The following is a 23,631-nucleotide window of genomic DNA, read 5'->3' as shown; positions in this document are numbered from 1 at the left end:
CGTCGATCAGTTAGTTCCAAATCAGGCTCCGGTCGTGTGGTCTGACGTAGCATAATTGTGCTTTGCGATTGGCTGGCAAGTTAATCCGTTCCGGGTGCGCCCCGCCTCCTGCCCAAAGATGGTTTAGACAAGCTCCAGCAAGCCTGAGACCCTTGTGGGGATAAAGCGGTTCAGACGATGGATGGAATGGCTAACTATGACAATGTCTTTGCATGCATGTGTATATGGATGATGACACTACTCGTCATATACGTACATCACTGAATGAACTCACAATACTGTGCACGTTATCTTTAAAACGTCTGACTACATTACTACGCTGCTCCAGGCACACGTGCCACTGCTTATGCGCAATGTTCTATAAACAACAACGTTATATAAATGCATACACATTAAATACAATTCAAGGCACACAAATTATACAGATGAACATATTTCCCTAAACAATACATGACTGTGGCCGTTTGTACAGTCTCACTGCAGATAGTAGATCGCGACACAGGAATTAATGCGACTCTCCCTTCGCGCTTGCGACACAGGAATTAATGCGACTCTCCCTTCGCGCTTGTGGTCCTACTCCTCACTGCCTTCCAGAGAGTTTTGCCACAGCGGCCCTGGAATACAAATGAACGCAAGATGTGACGGCGAGATGGCGAGGGAGTCGTGCCAAATAAAATGAAGGCTTGGTCTTATCCGGCGCCCTCTGGTGGTTATTTCTCGCAAAAAAATGAAGGCTTGGTCTGATCCGGGGCCCTCTGGTGGTTATTTCTCGCTGTCATTGAGCCCCAGCGGAAACTCAGTCGGAGGGATTTTAACGTAGAACAACACTAACTTCCGGTAACGCACGGCGTCCTGCTTCCCCTGGTTGTAAGTGTCGTTTTACTAATATTACATTTTGTGGTACAAACACATTCATGTGATTGTCTGTGGGGGCATTGAGATGAATATGCGTGCATCCGTCTCGTGGAGAGTGTCTGTGGCTCGATGGACATGCGCGCGACTCGTTTTGGAAGTGGGATCGAGGTGCCTTATCCCATAGATAAATCTGCTTTATCCAGCCGAATACAGATGAATTCACTTTCCGCGTGGATTGTAAATATTCAGTTGTAATATTTAATATCGGTTGAGTCTTGTGACCACATATGGTCAATGTCCTTGCACATTTGTAGTACAGTTTTGACTTACTGTATATATATATATCTATTTCAAATACAGTATTTCTACAGGCCACCTGATCATCTGACTGGCCGTCATGACCCTGTTTCATTTTGGAAATTGCTTTGCTTTGGCGTATTTCCCTTACTTTATAACATACAAGTGCAGCGGCCTGTAAGTATGTCTTTTATATCTGCAAATATAATCGATGCATCCACAGAAAATGGTTCCAATGTGAGTAAAAAAATTAAAGTATGCGAAGAACAATTTCAAGTTGCTCCAATTTTAAATGAACATGTTCCATTTGAAAGAGCCCGCAAACGATTTATGACAAATTATTGAGATATAGTATCTTGAAATAATGAGAAAATGACAAAATATTTCTTGTTTTTAAGAGAGTAATTAATGAGCCTATACTTACAATTCCCAGTTTGGGTGATACCATGATAATTATTTGCAATAATCTTTGGCTTTAGGCTTATTGAACAGTATTATTTTGGTAAACTTCAAATTCCGACATCTCAAGATGTGTACCGTTGAGCTGTATGAAGCATAATTTGGCGTCTGGAACCATTTCATCAGCATCACATCAATGTGTCCAAATGCTTCTTAGACCTGGAAATCGATGGTTTGTGCACATCAAGACATTTTTCACATACTGTACCTATATGATACTATTCACCCACATTGAAGCATTAGTTGCTATTTTACGATATTATTGATAGTTATTTTACATGCTGGTCTCGCGTTGCATTTCCTTGTCATAGAAACAAAAGGATCTGCTAATCAGTTTAGTAATGTCAGATCTTTGTGAATCTCTGCCAAATCCTCTTAGTATTTTGTGGAAATGGTGGTACTTAATCTCCACAAGCCATTTGGGGCTTAACCCTGGAGAACCCAAGAACCCTTTTCTTCTTTGGAAAATGATGAATTATACATTAAATGACTCCTATATGTTCACCGAACACCAAATTATATGGTTTTTACCCCCAAATGTTTAATGCTTTAATCCTAATTTACGATTAGGGCCAAATTTGACCCTTTGGGATTTAAGCATAGCATTTGAGTAGCAGAATTTATAGGGGCCAAATTGGACCCCGTGGGTTCTCTAGGGTTTCATCTGGTATATTGTATGATTTTAGAGAGACGTTCTTTCCCTAATTCAACAAATTCGTTTTATTCACCCTTTGTATCTGATTTTTAGTTCCGAATACAACGCTTTCTGGAAGTGTGTCCAGGCTGGAGCTACCTACCTTTTTGTCCAGCTCTGCAAAGTGAGTAAACTCTCTAGTTTGGTCTTCCCCTTGAGGCTAAATGAGGAAAATTTATCATGATGTTTCATGTCAGGTAGATTACCGGTAGTGTTGCTCAACCAGGACTTCGACCAATCATTTCTTATTGTGAAACATAACGGTTTGTTCTGGAAGTTACCACTGAAAGCTCATATTTTGACTTTATTGACTTCGGGTCAATCAGAAATATGCAGGTGCACCCCTAAAAGGTTGTGAACCACTGAGCTAGATTGCACCGAAAATATTCATGTTTTTTTTGCTGTTCTCGTATTTTCCAGATGTTGTTCCTTGCGACTTTTTTCCCCACATGGGAGGGAGGAGCTGGAGTTTATGACTTTGTTGGGGTAAGTGTCAAAGGGACATTGTACTCACCAGCCCACAGCATTTGGCGCATTTGCACAATTGATTAGATTGAAAGCAATTAAAGCAAATGGTTGGATTACGGCATTCTACATCCAGGGAACAGCTATTTTGACATGATTACACTGTCATTAGCCTTATCCTGCTGAATTATTATCCACATTGTAAATGATGGTTAGTTACCAGTTACCAAACCCACATTATCACATATTTAAAGAATGAGGTTATTTTTCCTCCAGAAGACGTCCCAGTAGCTTGAAACAAGCTATAAGCGACAATTTACTGTCCTTTTGTCACGATGTCAGCAGGGAATAAAGATGATTCGAGCCTTTCTTCGACGGGCCACGACGAAAACAAAAGAACAACGCCGTTGTAGTTGAACCAAAAAGGCTTCTCTTGAATTCCTTTTGAGTCCTTTTAAATACAAATTATTAAGGTGTGACCCCCCCCCATCTCCGAAAAAAAATTATAAACTGGCTAGTGTAACGTGAGCACTTCAACACGTTTACATGGTCAGAAAAGTTGTTGCTCCATTCCCGAATGTCTTCCCAATGATCCTTATTACATCAACACCGCCGCCCGGCAGCTACCCTAGCTTTACAATAGGTCAGTGTGGTTGCAGATCAATTTCACTGAGGGGGCCTGGCTCGGGCCAAGGGTTTTGATAGAGGGGCACATTCAACCCAGGGCAAAAAAGACAAAGATTCGAAATCTTATTTGACTTTTTATTTTCATCAAACTTTTAAACCTTTGCAGACATAACATTACAGTGACGATGAAAAACAGTGTAATAATCACAGCAGTACTGAATTAAGTGCTGATAAAAGATTCATATAGGTGCAGATCTTGTGGAACAGTCTTAAGATGACCCTACAAATTACAGCAACTGTATTCTGAGATTTTGGTGATTTCTGGCAAACCGTCCGAAGGGATTCAAGATTCAGTGCTTTTGACCTCCGAGACTCAATGTAAAGTACACCAAGATTGCTTAATCCATCATCATTCATAGTGGACATGAGGTAGGTTTTCACAAGATTTAATGCGGAAAAACTCCGTTCTTTGCTGGTGGGTCTCCTTTACATTTGCTGATGTCTGTGGAGAAAGACAAACCAAATAGATTTAAGCATAATTTTTGTATGGACACAGCATATACACTAACCTGCTACACTTACACTGTAGAAGCACTCAGACACAAATAATTGTCTAAAATGTATTCATGAATGCCATTTATTAATTCCATTAATTAATTTATTTATTCATTCATTGTATTCAGTAAATATAAATTAATACATTCTAAAGCCTGACCAGGGACTAAAATGGCATACACACTGAAGCTAGATATTTTACATGCATCTAATTGTCCCAATTTTAAAAGGTAATGTCTTATATATTCATCCATCCATTTTCCGAACCGCTTAATCCACACTAGAGTTGCGGGGGGTGCTGGAGCCTATCCGAGCCGTCTTCGGGCAGTAGGCGGGGGACACCCTGAACCGGTTGCCAGCCAATCGCAGGGCACACAGAGACGAATAATCATGCGCGCTCACACTCACACCTAGGGACAATTTAGAGCGTTCAATCAGCCTGCCATGCATGTTTTTTTTGGAATGTGGGAGGAAACCGGAGCACCCGGAGAAAACCCACGCAGGCCCGGGGAGAACATGCAAACTCCACACAGGGAGGCCGGAGCTGGAATTGAACCCAGTACCTCTGCACTGTGAAGTCGACGTGCTAACCACTGGACTACCGGACCACCTGTCTTCTATATTGTTCCTGTTAAATAAACATTGAAAAATAAAAAGTGATAATAAATTCCATGATCCACGTTATTTGTGCATGGACCAAAAGATAAATTGGATCTCCCGTGGCCCACCTATGTTTAAGGTCTAAGGCCGGCAAAACCTTTTTTTTTTTTTTTTTTTTTTTTTAGACTAATGTAACAATATTCAACAGACCAACTAAGAGCCTTCCAAACAAAATGTCATATCCAGTACCGAAGAATCGTATCAAAATGCCCTATTTTAATTCAAACTCTAGAATAGCTCTGCACTGCATCACACAGAGGAATTTTTAAAAAAGTTGGTTACCCTCAAATATGTGTTGTAAAATATTAGAAACAGTTCATAGTATGATGCAGTACACCAGTCCAAACCTACACCATTACCTCACAAAAATTTACATACCGTAGAAGTAATGTCTCTGAGCTAAACCAGCATAATTATACCTGTAAAGCACGATTTATTCATTTATTTATTTTTGGATACAGCTCATTTATTACATTTTAATAGGAACGCACAGGTGTACCCAAGGTTTTAGATGGCTGTCTGCTTGTGTCAGGAATTTATGAAAGCAACAGTGGACCTTGCAGACCTGCTGGGCCTCCATCTTGTCATGTCACGAAATGCCGGCAAAGGAGAGTACAAAATCATGGTAGCCGCCATGGGGTGGGCAACCGCCGAACTTGTAATGTCGAGGTAAGCATTGTCGCTTCCACCCACGCCCCCACGAAACGTAACTAAATGCCATTTAAACAAACAGCTCAGTTTCATCAACCTCGTGTACATATCAAAGTCTCTGCTTGTGCTTGTGCAGATGTCTTCCCCTCTGGGTCGGGGCCAGAGGGATCGAGTTTGACTGGAAATATATCCAGATGAGCTTTGACTCCAATATTAGTTTGGTGAGTACATCCGTCATTCATGTTCTCATCCACTGGGGGTCTCTTTTTGCCACGTTCTTTTTCTTCGCAGTAGCACTGGCCACAAATACTTCCGATTCCATTTTTCAATAATTGGAACGTTTGAAAAGATTCTCTGTGGTCAGATAAGCACATTCTCAAAATGGCTTTATTTCTCTTCATTCTGTCTGTTTACAGGTCCATTATATTGCTATGGCAGCGGTAGTGTGGATGTTTACACGTTACGACCTTCCCAAGAGCTTCAGGCTCCCTGTCACTGTGCTGCTGGCCCTCTGTGTCTACAAGTCCTTCTTAATGGAGTAAGTGCATCTTCAACCCACTCATTGTGGCATTTACATCAAACAAGAGCACAGAGAGCATCAAACCTGTCCACCGAGATTTTCCCACATGTTTGAAATGGGCAGCCTGGATCACATCCAGATGATAAAGCATTCAAGTTAGCACCCACTCTGCTGTTTTGTTCAAATTGCATAAAATTTAAAGGCAGATGTATTCAAAATATATCTTTGAAATATTTAGTCAGTTAAAAATCATAGGTACTGTTAATTTTTAAAGTGTTGAGTTATTTCTAAGATGTCTTTTAGGTTTTAGTTCCCTTTAAAATGTAATGGGAACACCCTTGTAAGATATAGAATAATCTCACATTGCTTCGAGACATGGTAGCTGACTTCACAAAATTGAAATCCAATACATCCATCCATCCGTGATCCGAGCAGCTTATTCTGACGAGAGTTGCCGGCGTGCTGGAGCCTATCCCAGCTGTCCTGAGGCAGTAGACTGGGTACACCCTGAACTGGTTGCCGGCCAATCACACGGCACACATAGACGTACAACCGTTCCCGCTCACACTCACACCTAGGGACAATTTAGAGTGTTCCATCAACCTGCCATGCATGTTGTTCACTGCACTGAGAGGCCGACGCACTAACCAGTCGACCACCGCCCCAAACTAAATACGAAAAAACGATTTGCTAATTATTTTGAACCTATAATTAATTGAATACACTACAAAGTCAAGAAATGTTTTAATGATCAAACTGTTCAACTTTTTTTTTTTTAGTCAATTATCATTAACTTGGAATTTTATGGCTACAAAACGCTCCCAAAAAAGATGGTAGAGGCTCATGTTTTCCATTGCGTTTGTCAGAGATTTGGCTCCGACAAGTTGAACAAAATGGCTCAACTCAGGAAGGAATTGTCTTTTACTGCCGGCAGGAGGCACAGTTTTTGATGAAGTGTTCGCTCCCCCAACTGAAACCTGAACTCTCGCAGCTCCTGCTGGCCTTTATTGACAGTATGTGCAAATTACAAGTGACATATCAGAAAAACACTCCTCCCTTCATTTACATGCCGCGCCCCTCAGTGGACACCTGGAGGCCTTCCCATGAATTGATACTTCTGTAACTTTGCTCAAGGACATCTTATTATGCTGGAGCGCATCCCGTACTTCCCGTTCGCCCGAAGTTGAATCTTTCTTTCCGTATTATCAGCTAACAAGCGCCTTGGCTCCATTCACTTCAAATTGACCCCTGATTCTCCGTGCTCCATTGTGTAGAAGCTGTATAAACACACGCGCTAGAGGTCAATCAAGCATGGAACAAAATGAAACTTTTAAACATGATAACACTGCGTTTGTCTATTTTACATCAATTTTTCTTTTAACATCCATCTATGCATTATCTGAACCGCTCTGTCCTCACAAGGGTTGCCGGCCGGCTTGTGCCATTTGGGTTTTTGTTGTTGTTGTTTTTTAAAAATATATAATCTATACTATAATATTATCCATCATTGGTTCAATTTAAATGTATTTAAAATGTATATGACAAAAGTACAAGTGGTTTCGGTCATTGGTATCGGTGAGTACTTGCATGTTTGAAGTGGGGAGGGAGGGGCGACGGAACTCCCGGCAGCACTATGAGTAGTCCCACCTCCCCCTGACTTGGCAAATGTCACGTTATCCTCTTACAACAAAAAAAGAGAAACTCAGTGAGCATTCAGGCAGAAAAAAAATCTGACATTTTCATTTCGGCTTTGCTCGCCCAAATGGCACTTTGAATTTAAAGCACACTGTGAGCCTTTGGGGTTGACTATTGTTAATTCATGTTAAATATTCTGTAAGGCGCTTTGTTACAGCTGCAGCTGTTGGGAAAGCGCCGTGTAAATAAAGATTGCATTTTTATTGTACTCATACTGATATCAATCTGAAAATAAGTGGTATCGAAAATCCCTGTAACTGTGTGTTAAATTTGAGCACTGTATGTGATAATTCCCCCCCCCCCCCCCCCCCCCACACACACACACACCTCTGTACGTGCAGGTTGTTCATCCATGCCTTCGTCTTGGGCAGCTGGACCGTGTTGTTGGTGAAAGCTGTGCTGACTGGTGCCATCTCTCTCTGCTCACTACTTCTCTTCGTCTCATTGGTGCACAGCAACTAAGTCCAAAGCCAGTTGCATTGACTAGTCTTAGATCCAAGTCACCGATTGGTGATCAAGCCAATTCATCAAGGCTACCACCCCGCTAGCTGGTGATTCGGTGGATCTGCACTACGGCTGGTTCTTTTGTGGCGCAAGTGACATCAAAAGACATTCTCTTTGATATCGACTGAAACACTTGATATTTTGCAAAAGGGTGTATTTTGATCACAAATTAACCCATTACAAGCATTGCAAGTAACATTTATGCTCAGCCGTTTTAATGATTAGATTAACAACACATTTTCATCATGTCTTTTCTTGAAATGGACACCGCAAATGTAATTTTATTTATATCCGACTTTTCAACACGTCATGGTCTAAACTAAGGAGAATCAATCAGCAAGCGAGTTATTTTTCATCACAGTACAAAATTTGACCTCTATGTGACAAATCCACCTCAAATGTACTTAGACTTGTTGACTTGTTGGAAGATTTTTAAGATGAGAAACTGTATGAATAAATCTCAACTTATGTTTTCATCATTTGATTGGTTGGACCGCACAGGGTTTCATGGATTTTGTTGTTCTTGGTTGTCTATCTTGGTTTATCCCGGTAGGGTACGTGCATACCAATAATTGGGTTGATGAAAACTGGCAGATATTTATCAGTCAAGTGTGGCCAATTGATATTTATCTGTTTCATAATTATTGTGAGAAATCACTAATGTGATCATTGTCTTCTCAGAAATGAATATCATTAATTATAACATATGAGGGTAATTTGAGCAAATTTATTTCAAAAGTGCATACCGTCAAAATGGTAGCCCTCTGCATTAATCAGTCGCCAAGAAGGTATTGGTTTCAAAAAGGTTGCTGACCCCTGGTGTACTGTATAAAACTACCACCCTTTTATTCAGTGAGTAACCTAAAGAAATAATACAAAAACGTATTATTCGGGTATTGAACCTCTTGTGTGCCAAATCCTGAAGAAACGATACGTAGTTCCCACAAGAATATTGTGACACTGTCTGAGGGAGGGAGAAAGTGCAATGAGGATAATAGAATGGAAAGCACTTGTACAATGAGGAACAGAACCCAATGGCAACTGATAGTCCCGGCATTATTTACTTTGGTTCTCAAAACTCTACAAAAAAGATCTGCGGAGGGTTTTGGTCACGACAGTTGTATTTATAGAGCACTTCACAACCACCACCGCTGTATACAAGGTGCTCTACATGGAGCAAAAATTATATAAACAACAAAACATTAAGTTAAAAACAAAGACAGCAGAAAGCACAAAAACAGTCAAATCAAAAAAAATCAAGTCTCATGCTGAGTCAAAAGCCAAAGAATAAGAGTGAGTTTTCAGACAAGTTATAAAGATGGACAGTGAGGGGCATTGCCTTACGTTCAGTGAGAGGTCATTCCAAAGTGAGGGACCAGCAACAGAAAAAGCTCAATCCCCTCTGAGCCTCCACATAGTCCTTGGTACCTCGAATAGTGTCCAGTCCGCAGACCTGAGGCACAGGTGCATAGGGGTGGACAAGCTCAGAGAGTTAAGGTGGGGCGAGGCCATTCAAAGATTTGAAAGCAAATAATACAATCTTAAAAAGAACTCTAAAATGGATAGGGAGCCAGTGAAGGGATGTCAGAGTAGGAATTGTGTGCGCCCTCTTACTACTTACTACGTACTCTTAGTACTTAGTACTGGTCAAGAGGCCAGCAGCAGCATTTTGGACCAACTGGAGATGCTTAATGGAGGACTGGCTGACCCCAAAGTAAAATGCATTACAGTAATCAATCCAAGATGTGGCAAAGGCATGAATTACAGTTGTGCTCTTGAGGAACAACATTTACATTTTTAAATGAACCATGCCTCTACCCCAAAGATATATTAATAATCATGTTTGTCATGGGCGGCCAGGTGATCGACTGGTTAGCACATCGGCCTCACAGCGCAGAGGTGCAGAGTTCTCTGCCTTCCTGTAAAGGAATGTGCATGTTCTCCTCATACCTGCGTGGGTTTTCTCCGTTTTCCTCCCACATTTCAAAAACATGCGTGGTAGGTTAATGTTGTCCCAGGGTGTGATTGTTAGAGTGAATGATTGTTCGTCTGTGTGTGCCATGCGATTGGCTGGGAACCAGTTCAGGGTGTCCCCTGCCGACTGCCCGAAGACAGGTGGGATAGGCTCTAGCACGCCCCGTCACCCTTGTGAGGAGAAGCGGCTCAGAAAATGGAGGGGGGAATGTTTGTCGTGAGTTTTTGGGGGGGTCATTTTCGCACTGTTGGATAATTGAGGTGTTTGTTTGTAGTTTGCTGTGAAGATTGACAGGCTTGCTATTTTGTGGCTTTATTAAACAATTGAGACATGGACAATTATTAAAGAATGTGATACTACTGAAATCAAACCACAAATCAGACAGTACATCTCTCCCTCCTGGAAGTTGACCTCATGAAGTCATTTTGTGGCCGCCCCCCGTACCTCTCCTTTTCACTTAGCGCGGGTGCTTTAGGCAGCCCACATTTTGAGCAGGCCTCAATGCTCATGGCTGTTCACTAATACGCAAACAGACATTGCTTTCTCTGCTGGCACACTGTGTCTTGTGTATGCAAGAATAGTGAATGCTGGGAAACACGAATGGCTTGACTAATGCCTTGCACATTGCAATGTGAATTGAACAAGTATGATCTGGCAGCAGAGGACTGACTCATATCTGTCACTCCAGGGTGCCAGCAGATCCTGGTCTCAAATTGGACTTGACCAAAATAATGGCCTTAATTTTTCATAAGAATTATACTTGATGTAATAAATCATACACAAATGATAAAAATGCTCGCTCTGACCTTACGGCCATTTGAAACCATCTCACCTGGGAAAGATTTCCCTGATTAGAGCAGGGATAATGCTACATCGGGGGCTGGGGTGGCATGGAGACGGTGGTGGTGGGGGTGGGTTCATACTCCTGTCAGAAAATGATTTAGCCCCAGTCTCAACCCTCTATTAATCAGTCTAGTTGCCCATTAGCCCAGGTCCATGGATTAGAGGAAAAATGTTTCAATTGTGTGCCAGGTCTCACATTTTTCTTCCTTCATTCTTCATTCATTTCCCTTCTGTTTAACGAGGGTTGATTTGAGTTCAAAATAGTAAGTTTTTTTTTTTTAGCCAGTGTTTACATTGAATTGGTCCTGTATCCCTGCAAAACGTTGCTGTCAATCCAAATGTACAGTATAAGGGGGGAAGTGGCTCAACCCTGTCCGCCGAAGTAGGAGGAACTCTGATAATCTCACAAACTACTAAACAGACAGCCTTAAGTAAAGAGGAGTGACATGTCTTTTCAGTCCTCCTGCACATCTGCAGTCAGCATGTCCTGGCCCAGCTACATCAAGTATCATGGCCTGGCCCTGCCACCCGGAGCTCACTCTGAGGACAGCTTGGAATATGCTAAAAATTTCTCTGTGGAGGACACTGATGTGTTTTCTGTGACATATCCTAAATCAGGTACAGTACTTTACCAATCCTGCTTGTTTTCACATCTATTACTGGAGCTTTCTATTTGGAGTTTCAATCTGAAGAATTATTTGTGAATTTGAGACTTTATATAACAAGATGCAACATGAGGACGACTATACAGTATGTTCAATATTGGGAGTGGAAGGATGTTACAATGATGTTCAATGGATTTAGAGTAGCAGTGGGATACAAGTGCACGCATTGGTCCAGAATAGGGAAAAATCTGATTAACACACACACACACACACACACGCGCGCGTACACGCCATCTCTCTCCGTCTCGCTCTATCACCTGTGGCTAAAGCCAAACTGTGGTGGAGACTTTCCTTTCTGGACCTGGATTTGACACTTTTGGGTAGTACTGTACTGTGAATCTATTTTATGCACCCCACTGCAGGCGCTGTCTCTCTCTCTCTATATATATATACAGTATATATAAAAAATTAGCTAGGTAGCCCCCCCCACACACATCTACTTTGTCGATCTCGATCCGCTACTGTAATTTTGCTTTTTTCTTTGTCTAATGGGGGAAATGTAATTACTCAGTATTGATTATTTGATTTTTAATACAGTTTAGGAAAGTGACTTAAGCACTGTGAGGATTTTTTTTGCATAGAGTTGAGAACCCATTCGGTTAATTTCTGGCCTGAATTAGAGCGCCTTGTAACCATTATCACCATGTCTTCGGTGTCATAGGAAGACATGCTTTGAATTTCAGTAGTAGGTGAACGCGTTTTATGTCTGATCGACACGCTCTAATTCACACAAAAAATTGCACAGTTCAGTGTTATAGTAATTGTTCTTCTCCAAGTGCAGACATGTGACATTCCAATCATTTGGCGGAAGTGCTGTGCTTGCTTTCCGTACCCTCGGATAATATGTACATACTTTAAAATCCGGGATTGTTTTGTTGTCTCCTTTCATACCTTAGGTGGTGGTACTGACTTCTCAAGTATTTTGATAGCAACTGTAAATATGAAAGCTTGGACACTGTCGAAAGTATCTTGTTTGAAACACGCTGAGGTCGTAAAGTTTTACACATTTTTGTGAACGTGAACGTCTCAGCGGACCCGCCTGACACTTCCCTCAATAGTTGGAAGGACAAACACAATGTCTATACAGGAGTTTTATTTTATGCACCATGGACTTATGCTGCCAAAGGAGACCCACTCTCAAGAAAGCCTGACATATTTTGCGCAGCAATTCACGTTTAAAGACGATGACGCCATTGCCGTCACGTACCCAAAATCAGGTCAGTTTGTATTCAGCGCCCCTTGCTCCAATGTTGCATGTGGTGTGTTGTGGTCCTGATTCATGTACACCAGTTTAATGTGTACGCACAGATGGAGGCGATTTGTGCCTGAATGGAGTGCATGCAAATGTTTTTCAGCCATTACTGAGTTCTGTAATCACCAGAGAGGTGTGCTTTGTGATCAAGCGTGATACTTGATTGATATTTTTGATAAATCAGATACTCCCTTGAACTTGGTGTTTTTATTTTTGTACTGAATGATGGTGCAGTGTATGCCAGGTTGCTGATAATGAACGCTAAGGTGTCATAAAAGAAATGAATAAATAAGGCAATAAGTTGTGCAATTGAAATCACTTACACCTCGGGGAACAGGAATGGAGGGCGGCCGCAACACTCGTGCCGCCGGAAACAGGAACGGAGGGCAGACCTAACACTTGCGCCGCCGGAACGGGGACGGGTAGCAGCGGGCCCACACCTCTGGTCCTGCGGGGTACAGTCTTGGTTGGATCATTCTGTCACGTTTTGTGTAATGGTAGGCAGGGTACACCCTGAAGCGGTTGCCAGCCAATCACAGGGCAGACGGAGACGAACAACCATCCGCGCAAACACTCACCTAGGGATAATTTAGAGTGTTCAATCAGCCTGCCATGCATGTTTTTGGAATGTGGGAGGAAACCAGAGTACGCGGAGAAAACCCACGCAGAACAGGATGTATTTAACAAAAGTACAAACTGGAGTACAATGGAAAAACACTAAAAGTGCTCAAACAAATGCCTGGAAATCACAAGGAACCAAAGTAACCAACAAAACTATGACAGGAGCACACATATACTTACACTCACAATGACTTACAGAACTCAAGGAACTAAATACAAGCAAAGTGACGAGACAACAAGAAACACCTGGACAAGACACAAAGGATTGAGGGAGCTGATTGGTTCAACACAAGGGATACTGATTACGAGAACAGGTGGTGACAAAAAGGGCACATGAAACAAAACCAAATGCAACCAGACAGAAACATAACAGTACCCCTCCCTCAAGAGACGAATCCCAGACGTCCCAAAGTCACCCAATGGGTTGACTCGGCGGAAACAGGGCAACACGTGCCTCGCTGGGGGACAGGAACAGAGGGCGACGGTAGTGATGGGTCCATGAGGCCTCATGAAACGTGTTGACACTGACACACTGTGTTGATACTGTGTCAGTGTCCACTGACACCTGCTGGAATTCAAAAATCCCTGCAGCCAACCCACTTGACGGACTGAACTGATTTGATGACGAAGTGTATACAATATTCACATCCATGCATTCATATTGTATCATTCAATGTGTTTCAATAATGTGAATGAGGATGCTTGTGGGCTTTTGCTTCACAAGTTTTTCTTTTGAAAAATGAGTGTTTTAAATTTCAGTCTGTTGCATTTTTTACATGCTATTTCCCCTGCTGTGGAGAACACACGCTCACAAGGGACAGATGAGGCCGATGTACATAGGAACTCCTTTGCGGGGTGGGAGAGGTTTGGGAAAAAAGTGTGTTGGTCCTTCCAATACAAAAGCGGGTCTTGATTGCGTGCAATATTCCCTCTGCCAGGTATTGCTGGACCTCAGATATTGCATCTGCTGTTGCGCCTCTTCCCAGTCTCCCCACCTCATCATCTAGATGCTGCCACAGGTCACCTAAAAAACAAAACCCAACAAATTGGCATTTAGAACAGTTTCCAAAAACAAATTAATAATGATGAGTAACACGCCAGATGTAGTTGCAGAGGGCTGCAATGATGGTCCAGGCTGGGGCTCGATTGTGATGACACACCCGCACTCAGACCGCAAGCTGGATATGGAATCCGTGCACCTGGAGGAACTGCGGAATCCAAGTGATTTGAATCTGGGGTCTAAAAGTGTTCCTAAGGTTAACACACTCAGACTCCAAACTGGAAGCAGTGTCTGCTTGAGGTGTTCGTGGAGTTGTATGACTGCCTGTGTGTGCAAGGTTGAAGTGTGGCGCTCAAGTGCATGATAAAGCATTTTCATCATCGGGATGACCTTTGAACCAGGCATTCGCCTCTCTTCAGACAACTCCACTGTAGCTTGATGGAATGAGAAAGCACTAGTAGTGCTTCTCTTATGATTGTGAACTCATAAGCTGTCAGTGGAGCCAAATCTGTCTTTGAGGCCATAGATACCCACACTGGTTTCCTCTCATCATGCAGCCTTGACAGCATTTCATAGGTACTGTTCAAGCGTGTTGGCACCTCATTGACGAGTTTCAGGGTTGAACATCCCATCTGTTGCTGCACCTGAGCAAGCTTCTCCTTGGCTGTAGTGCTTGAACGGAAAAATATGACAATTTGCCGAGCTTTGTTTCTGATGTCCGTAAGTGCAGGGACCTGATCGCATGATTTTCTAACTAATAAAATAATACTGTGTGCAATGCAAATTGAGTGGCGTATTTGGAGGTATCTAGTGGATGCGATCATGTTTGGTGCTGCGTCACTCACAAGACACTCTACTTTGTTGGTTATGGCCCTGTCCTCCATCATGCCCCTTTTGACCTGAGCCAAATTGTCAGCAGTGTGATTCTGTGGAAAGTATTTTACTCCCAACACCGATGAACATAACTGCATATTCGCATTAATGTAGTGACAGGTGAGTGCCAAGGAGGCCTCCATGTTCACAGAGGTCCACCTGTCAGTTATACTCACTGCCACAGCTTGCTGTACTTCCATTTTCACTTTTTCCCATTCCTCCTGGTATTTGTCGGCCACCATTTTTTTTTGATGGTCTGAAAATTAAACCAAAAGCAAATACATTTAATTTATAGGCGGTCCATCTAATACTTTATGGAACCTTCACACAGACCTTTGTCAGCAAAACACATGAGGGTTCACTTTCCACAATGCTGAGGGGCTGGGAGTCCTTGACAATGAAGTTCAGCAGTGCCTGGTCGAGCAACTGCTTCCTGGAAGCTTGATTGTCAAACATGAAGTGGAGAGTAAACCAATAATAATTATCCATCCATCCATCCATTTTCCGAACCGCTTGATCCTCACTAGGGTCGCGGGGGGTGCTGGAGCCTATCCCAGCCGTCTCCGGGCAGTAGGCGGGGGACACCCTGAATCAGTTGCCAGCCAATCGCAGGGCACACAGAGACGAACAACCATCCACGCCCACACTCACACCTAGGGACAATTTAGAGCGTCCAATCAGCCTGCCATGCATGTTTTTGGAATGTGGGAGGAAACCGGAGTACCCGGAGAAAACCCACGCAGGCCCAGGGAGAACATGCAAACTCCACACAGGGAGGCTGGAGCTGGAATCGAACCCGGTACCTCTGCACTGTGAAGCCGACGTGCTAACCACTGGACTACCGGGCCGCCCAATAATAATTACTGATTGCCAATTAATTATCGACATAGCAACCGTGAAAAGAGAGAATGGCTGTATACCTACCTGAGTTATCCTGGGTGAACAGGAACTTCATTCTCATGCTTGGCCTGATAATGCCTCAGCATGGAGGAGGTGCTTTTGTTGGCATATGATAATTCGACATTTCACTTACAATAAAATGTGAATAGTAAACTCAGAGTTACCTTGAAAGGAATTCAGATTAGAATGGAACAAGACATGTCAATAATCTGAGAGGCTCTTGGTGAGACAAGGAGATTTGAATAAATACCTTATTCTCCAAAAGGAGATCAAAATAATAATAATAATAATAATACATTTTATTTATGAGCGCCTTTCAAGACACCCAAGGACACTTTACAATAACAAAAAACACAAAACAAAATGGTCCCACACGGTGGACAATTTGCATTTCTGCTCCATTATAGGCATGAACGTCGATAAGCGAGCGAGCGTGAGGTCTGGCTTGTTTCATCAGGCGGCATCGTGTCACTAGACGCACTTCCTTATAAACACAGTGTGGCGAGCTTTTGCGGCATCAACACCCCCTGGACTGAGTCGACGCAATTCATGTGTTGGTCACGTGATTGTCTCGAAGCAGGGATTGCTCTGTGAGCTCGACGCATCGGTGTTGCTGGACCCATCACAAGTTGACGGCAACCCTTGCCTCGCCGGTGCCAGGAACGGAGGACGACGGCAACCCTTGCCTCGCCGGGAAGGCCTCTGGTCCTGCGGGGTCCAGTCAAGGGTTGGGTCATTCTTTCACATTTTGCATGGTGGTAGTTGTAGGACCCCAAAAAGTAGTGATGTGCCCAACTGTGCCGAGGCTCCGATGCGTGTGCCGAGTAAACCGGAAAAAAATCTGCAAAGAGCGATTCAGGCATGTGTCGATTACGCATGTGGCCACGCCCGAAGCCTCGAATTGCGCGTTGCTACGTCCGAAGCCTCGCGAGACGGGATTCCTACGTCACTGCCAACAAATAGTTTCACGGGTGATTCGAAATAAAACGGGGCACCGGGACGACAATGAGCTTACAGGTGAGACACACGTTTAAAAGATGTACATGTTTAAAAGATGTAAATAATTATACAGACTTGTTTAACTTAGATTTCGTGACAAAAGACAGGCCTTAATTTGTTATCACAAATCACCCCTCCTCCTCCCGAGTCATCACAAATGAAATAGGAAATGTCGGGTTTGCTTTGGGCTCGGGTCTGCAAATCAAGTTAATTGGTCGGGCTCGGGCCGGGTCGGGCTTAAATACCAGCGGGCCGGGTCGGGCTGGATTTTTTTGGCCCGATTTTACCTCTACATCAAATCCATGGGCTCATTTTAATCACTGTCATGACATTTATTTTCCACATGATGGCGCAGTAGTACAAATAAAGCCCCATGACGCTTTGGCCCAGGAACGAACCAGCTTGGATGGAAAGCCTCATTGCTTCATGAGGCTTTATTTTCCCATCACTACCAAAAAGTAGGCAAGAGGCAAGGGAGGAGTGTGATGGATTGACCAAAATGTATTTAACAAAAAATACAAACTGGAGTACAATGGAAAAACACTAAAAGTACTCAAACAAATGCCTGGAAATCACAAGGAACCAAAGTAACCAACAAAACTATGACAGGACCACACCTATACTCACACTCACAATGACCCAACGAAGTCTGACAGAATTCAAGGAACTAAATACAAGCAAAGTGACGAGAATTTTGGAAGTATATGAAATGTGACCACATAGATTGAAATTAAAGTGGTTATGTTTGAGACAAGATTATATAACTTTTGTCATCGGCTGTATAAACAGTCATGTACATTGTCATACAAAATGCTCTCCTCTACAGGTACAGTCTGGATGCAAGAGATCCTCCCGCTGGTGCTAAATGGTGGGGACTTGACACCAATCCAAACTATCCCCAACTGGGATAGAGTTCCCTGGCTGGAGGAAAAAAGATTAAAAGTAGTTGTGGATCAGTTGGCTTCTCCTCGAGCACTGGTCACACATTTTCCATACGAACTCATGCCACAATCTTTCTTCTCCTCGAAAGCCAAAGTTAGTTCTGCTTGAAAATACAATGCTGTATCTCCCTATAGCAACTACAAAGTCATCCTGGATTTGACTCATTTCCCCGCCTTCATCAGGTGATCTATGTAATGAGGAACCCCAAGGATGTCGCGGTGTCTTCCTATTACTTCCACCAGATGGCCACTTTCCTTGAAGACCCTGGAACCTGGGAAGAGTTTATTGACAAATTCCTGGAAGGCAGAGGTCTGTTTTGTATTTATTATGATTATTATTATTCTTATGATTAGTTTTCAGGGTGTTACTTTTCTCTTCAGACTCTGCGCTGAAGTAGCCACTTGCTCTGCACCCAGTTGGTTCCCTCAGAATAGAGGTCAGGGTGAACAGTGACTTATTTGCTTGAGAAAGAACAGCTCCCCAAAAGGGAGTTGTTTCGACCAGTGTGCTGTAATTCTTTTTCCTTTGCTTGTTTGACTGAAGAATGTCATAGACAGTGAAGTCATTTATTGAGGCACCTGGGAACTGTTTTAAATTGGGAAGAAATTGGATAAATTGTCTCCTAATTTGACTCTCAGGTTAGAAATAATTTTCTTGTGAAGTGTTTTCTTATAGCTGAGAGCGTTGCATTTCAAGATTTCCCGATTTACCTGTCCAAAATTTGAACTTTGTTTTAGAGCACCTTAAATCCGTCCGATAATGATTTCATTCACTGAATTACTTTTCATACATTGATGCCAGTATTAAGCCCCCAAACAATGGATGACATCTGTATTCTTGCAATTTAGGTGTCATGGTTGGACATATTATAAAACATGTACATCAGGGGTATCCAAACTTTTACGCTTGAGGGCCGCATCCAGAAAAAGGATGTTGGGCCACTGTTAAAAGTTTTCAACTTTTTGAAACACGCTAAAGTCAGTCAAGAAAGCAATGAGATATTGTTTGTGTTGTCGGCTTAAGGCAAATAGTTGAGGATTTTTGGGGCGGCCCATCGCCGTCTATCCCTTAGAGTCGATCCAGCTCTGCACTAAACAGCAGCTGAATCCCATCTCCACATTCAGAAACCAAAAATGAACAAACTGTAGTTCCAACAGTTACTTGAGGCTCATTAATGTGATATCTTCATAAATAAGCCGTAGAGCACAAAGTGGAAGAAACAATTTTCCCCTCGAAATTTGAATTCTTTATACACTACAGTGTTTTGAAGATTTTCAAGAAATTGTTCTTCTTATAATCAGAAATGGTTTATTTGTATCCTTGTAGATAGAGAAAAGTTCTACAGTGTATAAACACACTTAGTAGTAGAGATGGCACCTATTTTTTTTAACTCATCTTGCAGCCCTTGTCAAATGTCATTTTTAGTTTTAGTTTTTTCTTAATTTTTTGTCATGTCGTGGGTGGTCGGCCGCAAATGGCCCTTGGGTCGTAGTTTGGACACTAATGATGTACAGTACATCCATTAGTTTTGCTTTCATCTAGTCAAATAAGGTCCCTTGGTTTGGAGCACAGCTTGTTGTGCAACACATTATTACACCATTTCAGACTAAAACCGCAATGATAAAGGTATGACATACTCAAACTGATGGACAACACTCGACATACTTATCTTCCTGGATTTTTTTTTACACATTAGATTGTGTCGGTATATCCCTCTTGTTTATTATATTGAACACACACATATGCATAATGTTGGGTTGATTGTTTTTAGTTATCATATATTTGCATATTAATAATGATGAATTGATTATGCTTGCAGTGAAGAACGCTTCTGCTTTTAATAAAGATATGCTCACATTTATAATAAAGAATGCTAAGTGCACTGTGTGACAGTTGAGGTACGCAACCACCTTTCCGAGAAAGTGGTTGGGAAGAGATGAGTATTAAGACAAAATAAGAGCAAGGTCGGACATGGATGGAGCTGTCAACACCAGCTGCAACTTGGTGTTTTTGTAATGATTGCACAAATGTACATCTTTTTCACTCACATACACACACATAGTCAAACAAGTTCAGTATGTGTCTTCAACAGCCCTCACTCCTTAGGTTGGACACTCCCTGAATTAGATTCCCAATGAGGAATAAATGAGAGGGCCAGCGGAGAGATCCTTGGGTGAAGTGCAGAGAACTGAAACGGTTCTCCTCATTCCCCCCTGGTACCAGAATTGAGTGTCCTGTCTCCTCCTGGTGTCTTAATTCTGAATGTCTAATTGATTACTCTGACACATATGAACGTTGATTTTTAACTTCTATTTTGACACAAAAGGATTCTGTGCTGTCTGTTTCCAGTGATGTTTGGCAAATGGACCAACCATGTCAAGAGCTGGAGGCACACCGAGTTGGGAGACAGAATCATGTATATCACATATGAGCAAATGATTCAGGTAAAACAAACACAAACAAAAGGCTTTGGAGTTTTTCAACCACCCAATGCCAGGGTGTCCAATACGTCGATCGCAATGGACCGGTAGCTCGCAGACTGGTCCCAAGTCAATCGGGAGGGGTGTACAGGGACACCCCCCCTCCCAAAAAAACCCCACCAAAAACATTTCTGTGTCTGTGTGCGTGTGATTAAAATGATATATTTTTGTGTTAGTGCACACTGTACCCTTAGCATCCTGTCAGTCTCACTTTTACAAAAAATATTTTCAAAATAAAATCAAAAAAGCAGATCACCTTTGATCTACGGTGGTGCATCACCGCAAGTTGTTAGTGGCCAGCAGTCTGCAATTGCAGCTTGCAATCAGCGCTGTTGCGATAGGGCTTTTATTGTTATAATTATTATTATTATTATTCAGAGTTTGTTTCATGTTCAGTTCAACGATGGAATTGGCAAAAAATGGGAATCTGGAGGGCCAAGAGAAGCATTTTAAAACGGTACACGTGAGCTACGATCGTTAACAAAAGCAAAAGTGCGTCCCGTGCCTCCGCCTCAGGTCTCGACGAAGGTAGGCAGTGATTTCCTTTTCATAAACCTACCAACTCTCGTGTCTTTATTTTTCTGTTTCCTTCATCTTAGGGGCCGTTATGGCTGTTGCTCATCATGGCATGCGTGTGTAAGTGCGTACGTATGCTCGGGTGTGCAATAACGGTCCATCGGGGGAGAGTGGTTGATCTAAAAGTAGATATTCGGTCCAAGAAGTTTGGGCACCCCTGCCCTATGCTATACGGCGGCCAGGCATGTCCAGCTCTGGGCATGGAGGGCCACCATCCTGCCTGTTTTCCATCTCTCCGGGCTGCAACACACCTGCTTCAGATGAGCTCATCAGCCAACTCTGAAGCAGCATTCGAATAATCCTGATGATTTGAATCAGGTGTGTTGCTCCTGGGAGAGCTGGAAAACAGGCAGGACAGTGGCCCTTGAGGACCAACTTTGGACACCCCTATGCTATACGCACACTTCGAGAATTTATTGAGAAACTTTCATGCCTTGCAGGACCTTCCTGCAGCTTTACGTCTTATGTCTGATTTCCTGGGAAAGAACCTGAGTGACGAAGTCATCGAGAAAATAGCCAGCCACTGTTCTTTCAAGTCCATGCAGGCTAACATCATGTCCAACTTCACTTTGGTCCCCAAGATATACATGGACTCTGACAAGTCTCGGTTTCTGAGGAAAGGTGAGGCAGCTGTTCTGCTTTCTCTGATATCAGTTGCTCATTTATTTTGCTGAGGGAAGAAGCTACCTTTTTACATCAATCCAAAATTACTACCATATGCAGCTCCGTGAACGAGCAAAAACATGCATGTTAGGTGATTGAAGACAAATTGCCCATAGGTGTAAATGTGAGAGTTCGCACAGTATGTGTGATTGGCTGGCGACCAGACCAATGTGACCCTGGCCTCTCACCCAATATCAGCAGGGTTAGACTCACTCGCAACTATAATGAGGACAAGTGTGACATAAAATGCATGAAATGTAAAAGAAAATTGCACCGCCCAGCAAAGCCCGCTGACCTCAGGAACAGGAAATCAGATTCATCCATCCATCAATTTTCAAAACGACTTAAAGCTTCATTAGGTTTCCAAGTCTGCTGAAGATATGGCGATATTAGTTAACTGAGTATTAAATATGAAATAATGATTTTGATGGGAAAAATATCTGCTTTCCCTCGGGCAGATAAAGCAACTGCAATGTCGATGGTGGGGTTTTTTTCTGCAACTGGATTTTTTTCATGTTTTGTCTGGGCATTAGGTGTCGTTGGAGACTGGAAGAACCATTTTAGCTCCAAGCAACTGGCCCACTTCTCCTCAGTCATTTACAAGGAGTTGGAGGGGGAGAGCTTCACTCTGCCATGGAGCCTGGACGGCGCAGCTGATGTAACAAAAGTGGATGGAAAAAGTTGAAATGTTATAGCTGCAGGTTCTAAATTAAGTCAGATTTTCCTCAAATATTCTGCACAAGACGGAATCGAGTTAATTTTTTTCCCACTACAGTGGTACGTCTACTTACGAAATTAATTGGTTCTGCAAGAAATTTCTTAACTAGAAAATGTTGTAAGTAGAAACGCATTTTGCATGTAAATGCCCGAAGCCGTTCCACGCCCCCACCTCCCCCCAAAATTCAGACATAAATGTTTTCTAAAGCAGAAAAATGCATCAAAATATGTTACAATTAGATTGTTGCGCAATAAATGAGAGTTGTGCATAATGTAAAAAATAAAGAATAAAAATTATGGTAATTTAACTTTTAACTGCGTTCTCATGGTTTTTTTGACCCCTCTTTAGTTCATGTTCTCTCTCAGAAGTGGTTGTTGCCTGCCGTTTTGTGAAGAACTGATCCAAGGACGTTTGCTTTTGTCAGCTTTTAACAATCCTTCAAAAATATCCTCGGCAAACATCAGCATATTGAGCGATCGCCCGACTGGTGAAATTTTTTTCTGGGTGATTCACATTTACGTAAAACTATCGGAACGGCTCATGGCCTGAGGGGCGAATGACGAGGGCGCTGTATCGACACATATCTATCTATCGATCTACACAAATGGACAGATGTATCCCTCTTGGCCAAGGGAATGCCAGGAAGATGCTCGGTAATAGCCAATGGCAGAGCAGCTATAAATATGTTGCATTCAGGAAAGTCGGAGCTGCGAGTAGCAGCCCATCCTGTATTTTTACCTTTCGTATCTTGAAATGTCTTTCGTGAAAAGAGACAGTATTTTCCTGTTGAGGTGTTTCGTAACTTGAAAATTTCGTATGAAGAGACGTTCGTAAGTCGAGGTACCACTGTATCTGACTTTGAGCATGATGCTGGGAGAAACCGGTTTAGTGCTTCACATGGACCCTGGCAGATTTCATTACATCACTGACTGGCCTCTTCATAAATTACACCTGCTCAGTCTAATGGGATCCAATACAAGACCGTTATGAAAATAAATGGAGCCAGGGATGTGTTACTCAACAAGCATCACATATAGGCTTCAGACTGCCATTTTAACACAACCATTATTATTATTGTTAGTTTTTTATCCCAGTGTATGTTTTGAATTTCACAAATGTGTTGCATCTTCCCTTGCATGACA

The 23,631-nt window shown here is 42.5% G+C and overlaps 2 protein-coding genes across 4 annotated transcripts; both read left to right on the top strand.

The window, feature by feature from the left end:
- Nucleotides 1-706: 706 nt before the first annotated feature.
- Nucleotides 707-8,480, top strand: tmem147 (transmembrane protein 147). Of its 2 annotated transcripts, none has more exons than XM_086114298.1 (8): nt 707-867; nt 1,227-1,329; nt 2,360-2,429; nt 2,726-2,791; nt 5,145-5,281; nt 5,400-5,484; nt 5,680-5,801; nt 7,820-8,480. In XM_086114298.1, exons 2-8 carry the CDS (start codon nt 1,253-1,255, stop codon nt 7,938-7,940), a joined length of 678 nt encoding a protein of 225 aa, XP_085970424.1. In that variant the 5' UTR covers nt 707-867; nt 1,227-1,252; the 3' UTR covers nt 7,941-8,480. The 2 variants fall into 2 exon arrangements, with proteins under 2 accessions (XP_085970424.1, XP_085970425.1); XM_086114299.1 differs by having other exon boundaries at nt 730-867; nt 1,216-1,329.
- Nucleotides 8,481-10,898: 2,418 nt separating this feature from the next.
- sult2st3 (sulfotransferase family 2, cytosolic sulfotransferase 3) lies at nt 10,899-22,803 on the top strand. 2 transcript variants are annotated; one of them, XM_086114146.1, is made up of 7 exons: nt 10,903-11,418; nt 12,362-12,682; nt 17,937-18,145; nt 18,235-18,361; nt 20,402-20,496; nt 21,549-21,729; nt 22,305-22,803. In XM_086114146.1, the coding sequence occupies exons 2-7, from the start codon at nt 12,541-12,543 to the stop codon at nt 22,454-22,456; spliced, it is 906 nt and encodes a 301-aa protein (XP_085970272.1). In that variant the 5' UTR covers nt 10,903-11,418; nt 12,362-12,540; the 3' UTR covers nt 22,457-22,803. The 2 variants fall into 2 exon arrangements, with proteins under 2 accessions (XP_085970271.1, XP_085970272.1); XM_086114145.1 differs by lacking the exon at nt 12,362-12,682 and having other exon boundaries at nt 10,899-11,418.
- Nucleotides 22,804-23,631: the final 828 nt, after the last annotated feature.

Source organism: Hippocampus guttulatus, chromosome 6, assembly GCF_054856545.1.
Source record: "Hippocampus guttulatus isolate MCC_2025c chromosome 6, RoL_Hgut_1.0, whole genome shotgun sequence".
In the NCBI taxonomy this organism is placed as follows: Eukaryota; Metazoa; Chordata; class Actinopteri; order Syngnathiformes; family Syngnathidae; genus Hippocampus; species Hippocampus guttulatus.
The sequence above is the reverse complement of the archived record's forward strand: the minus strand, read 5'-3'. Positions and strand labels throughout refer to the sequence as shown.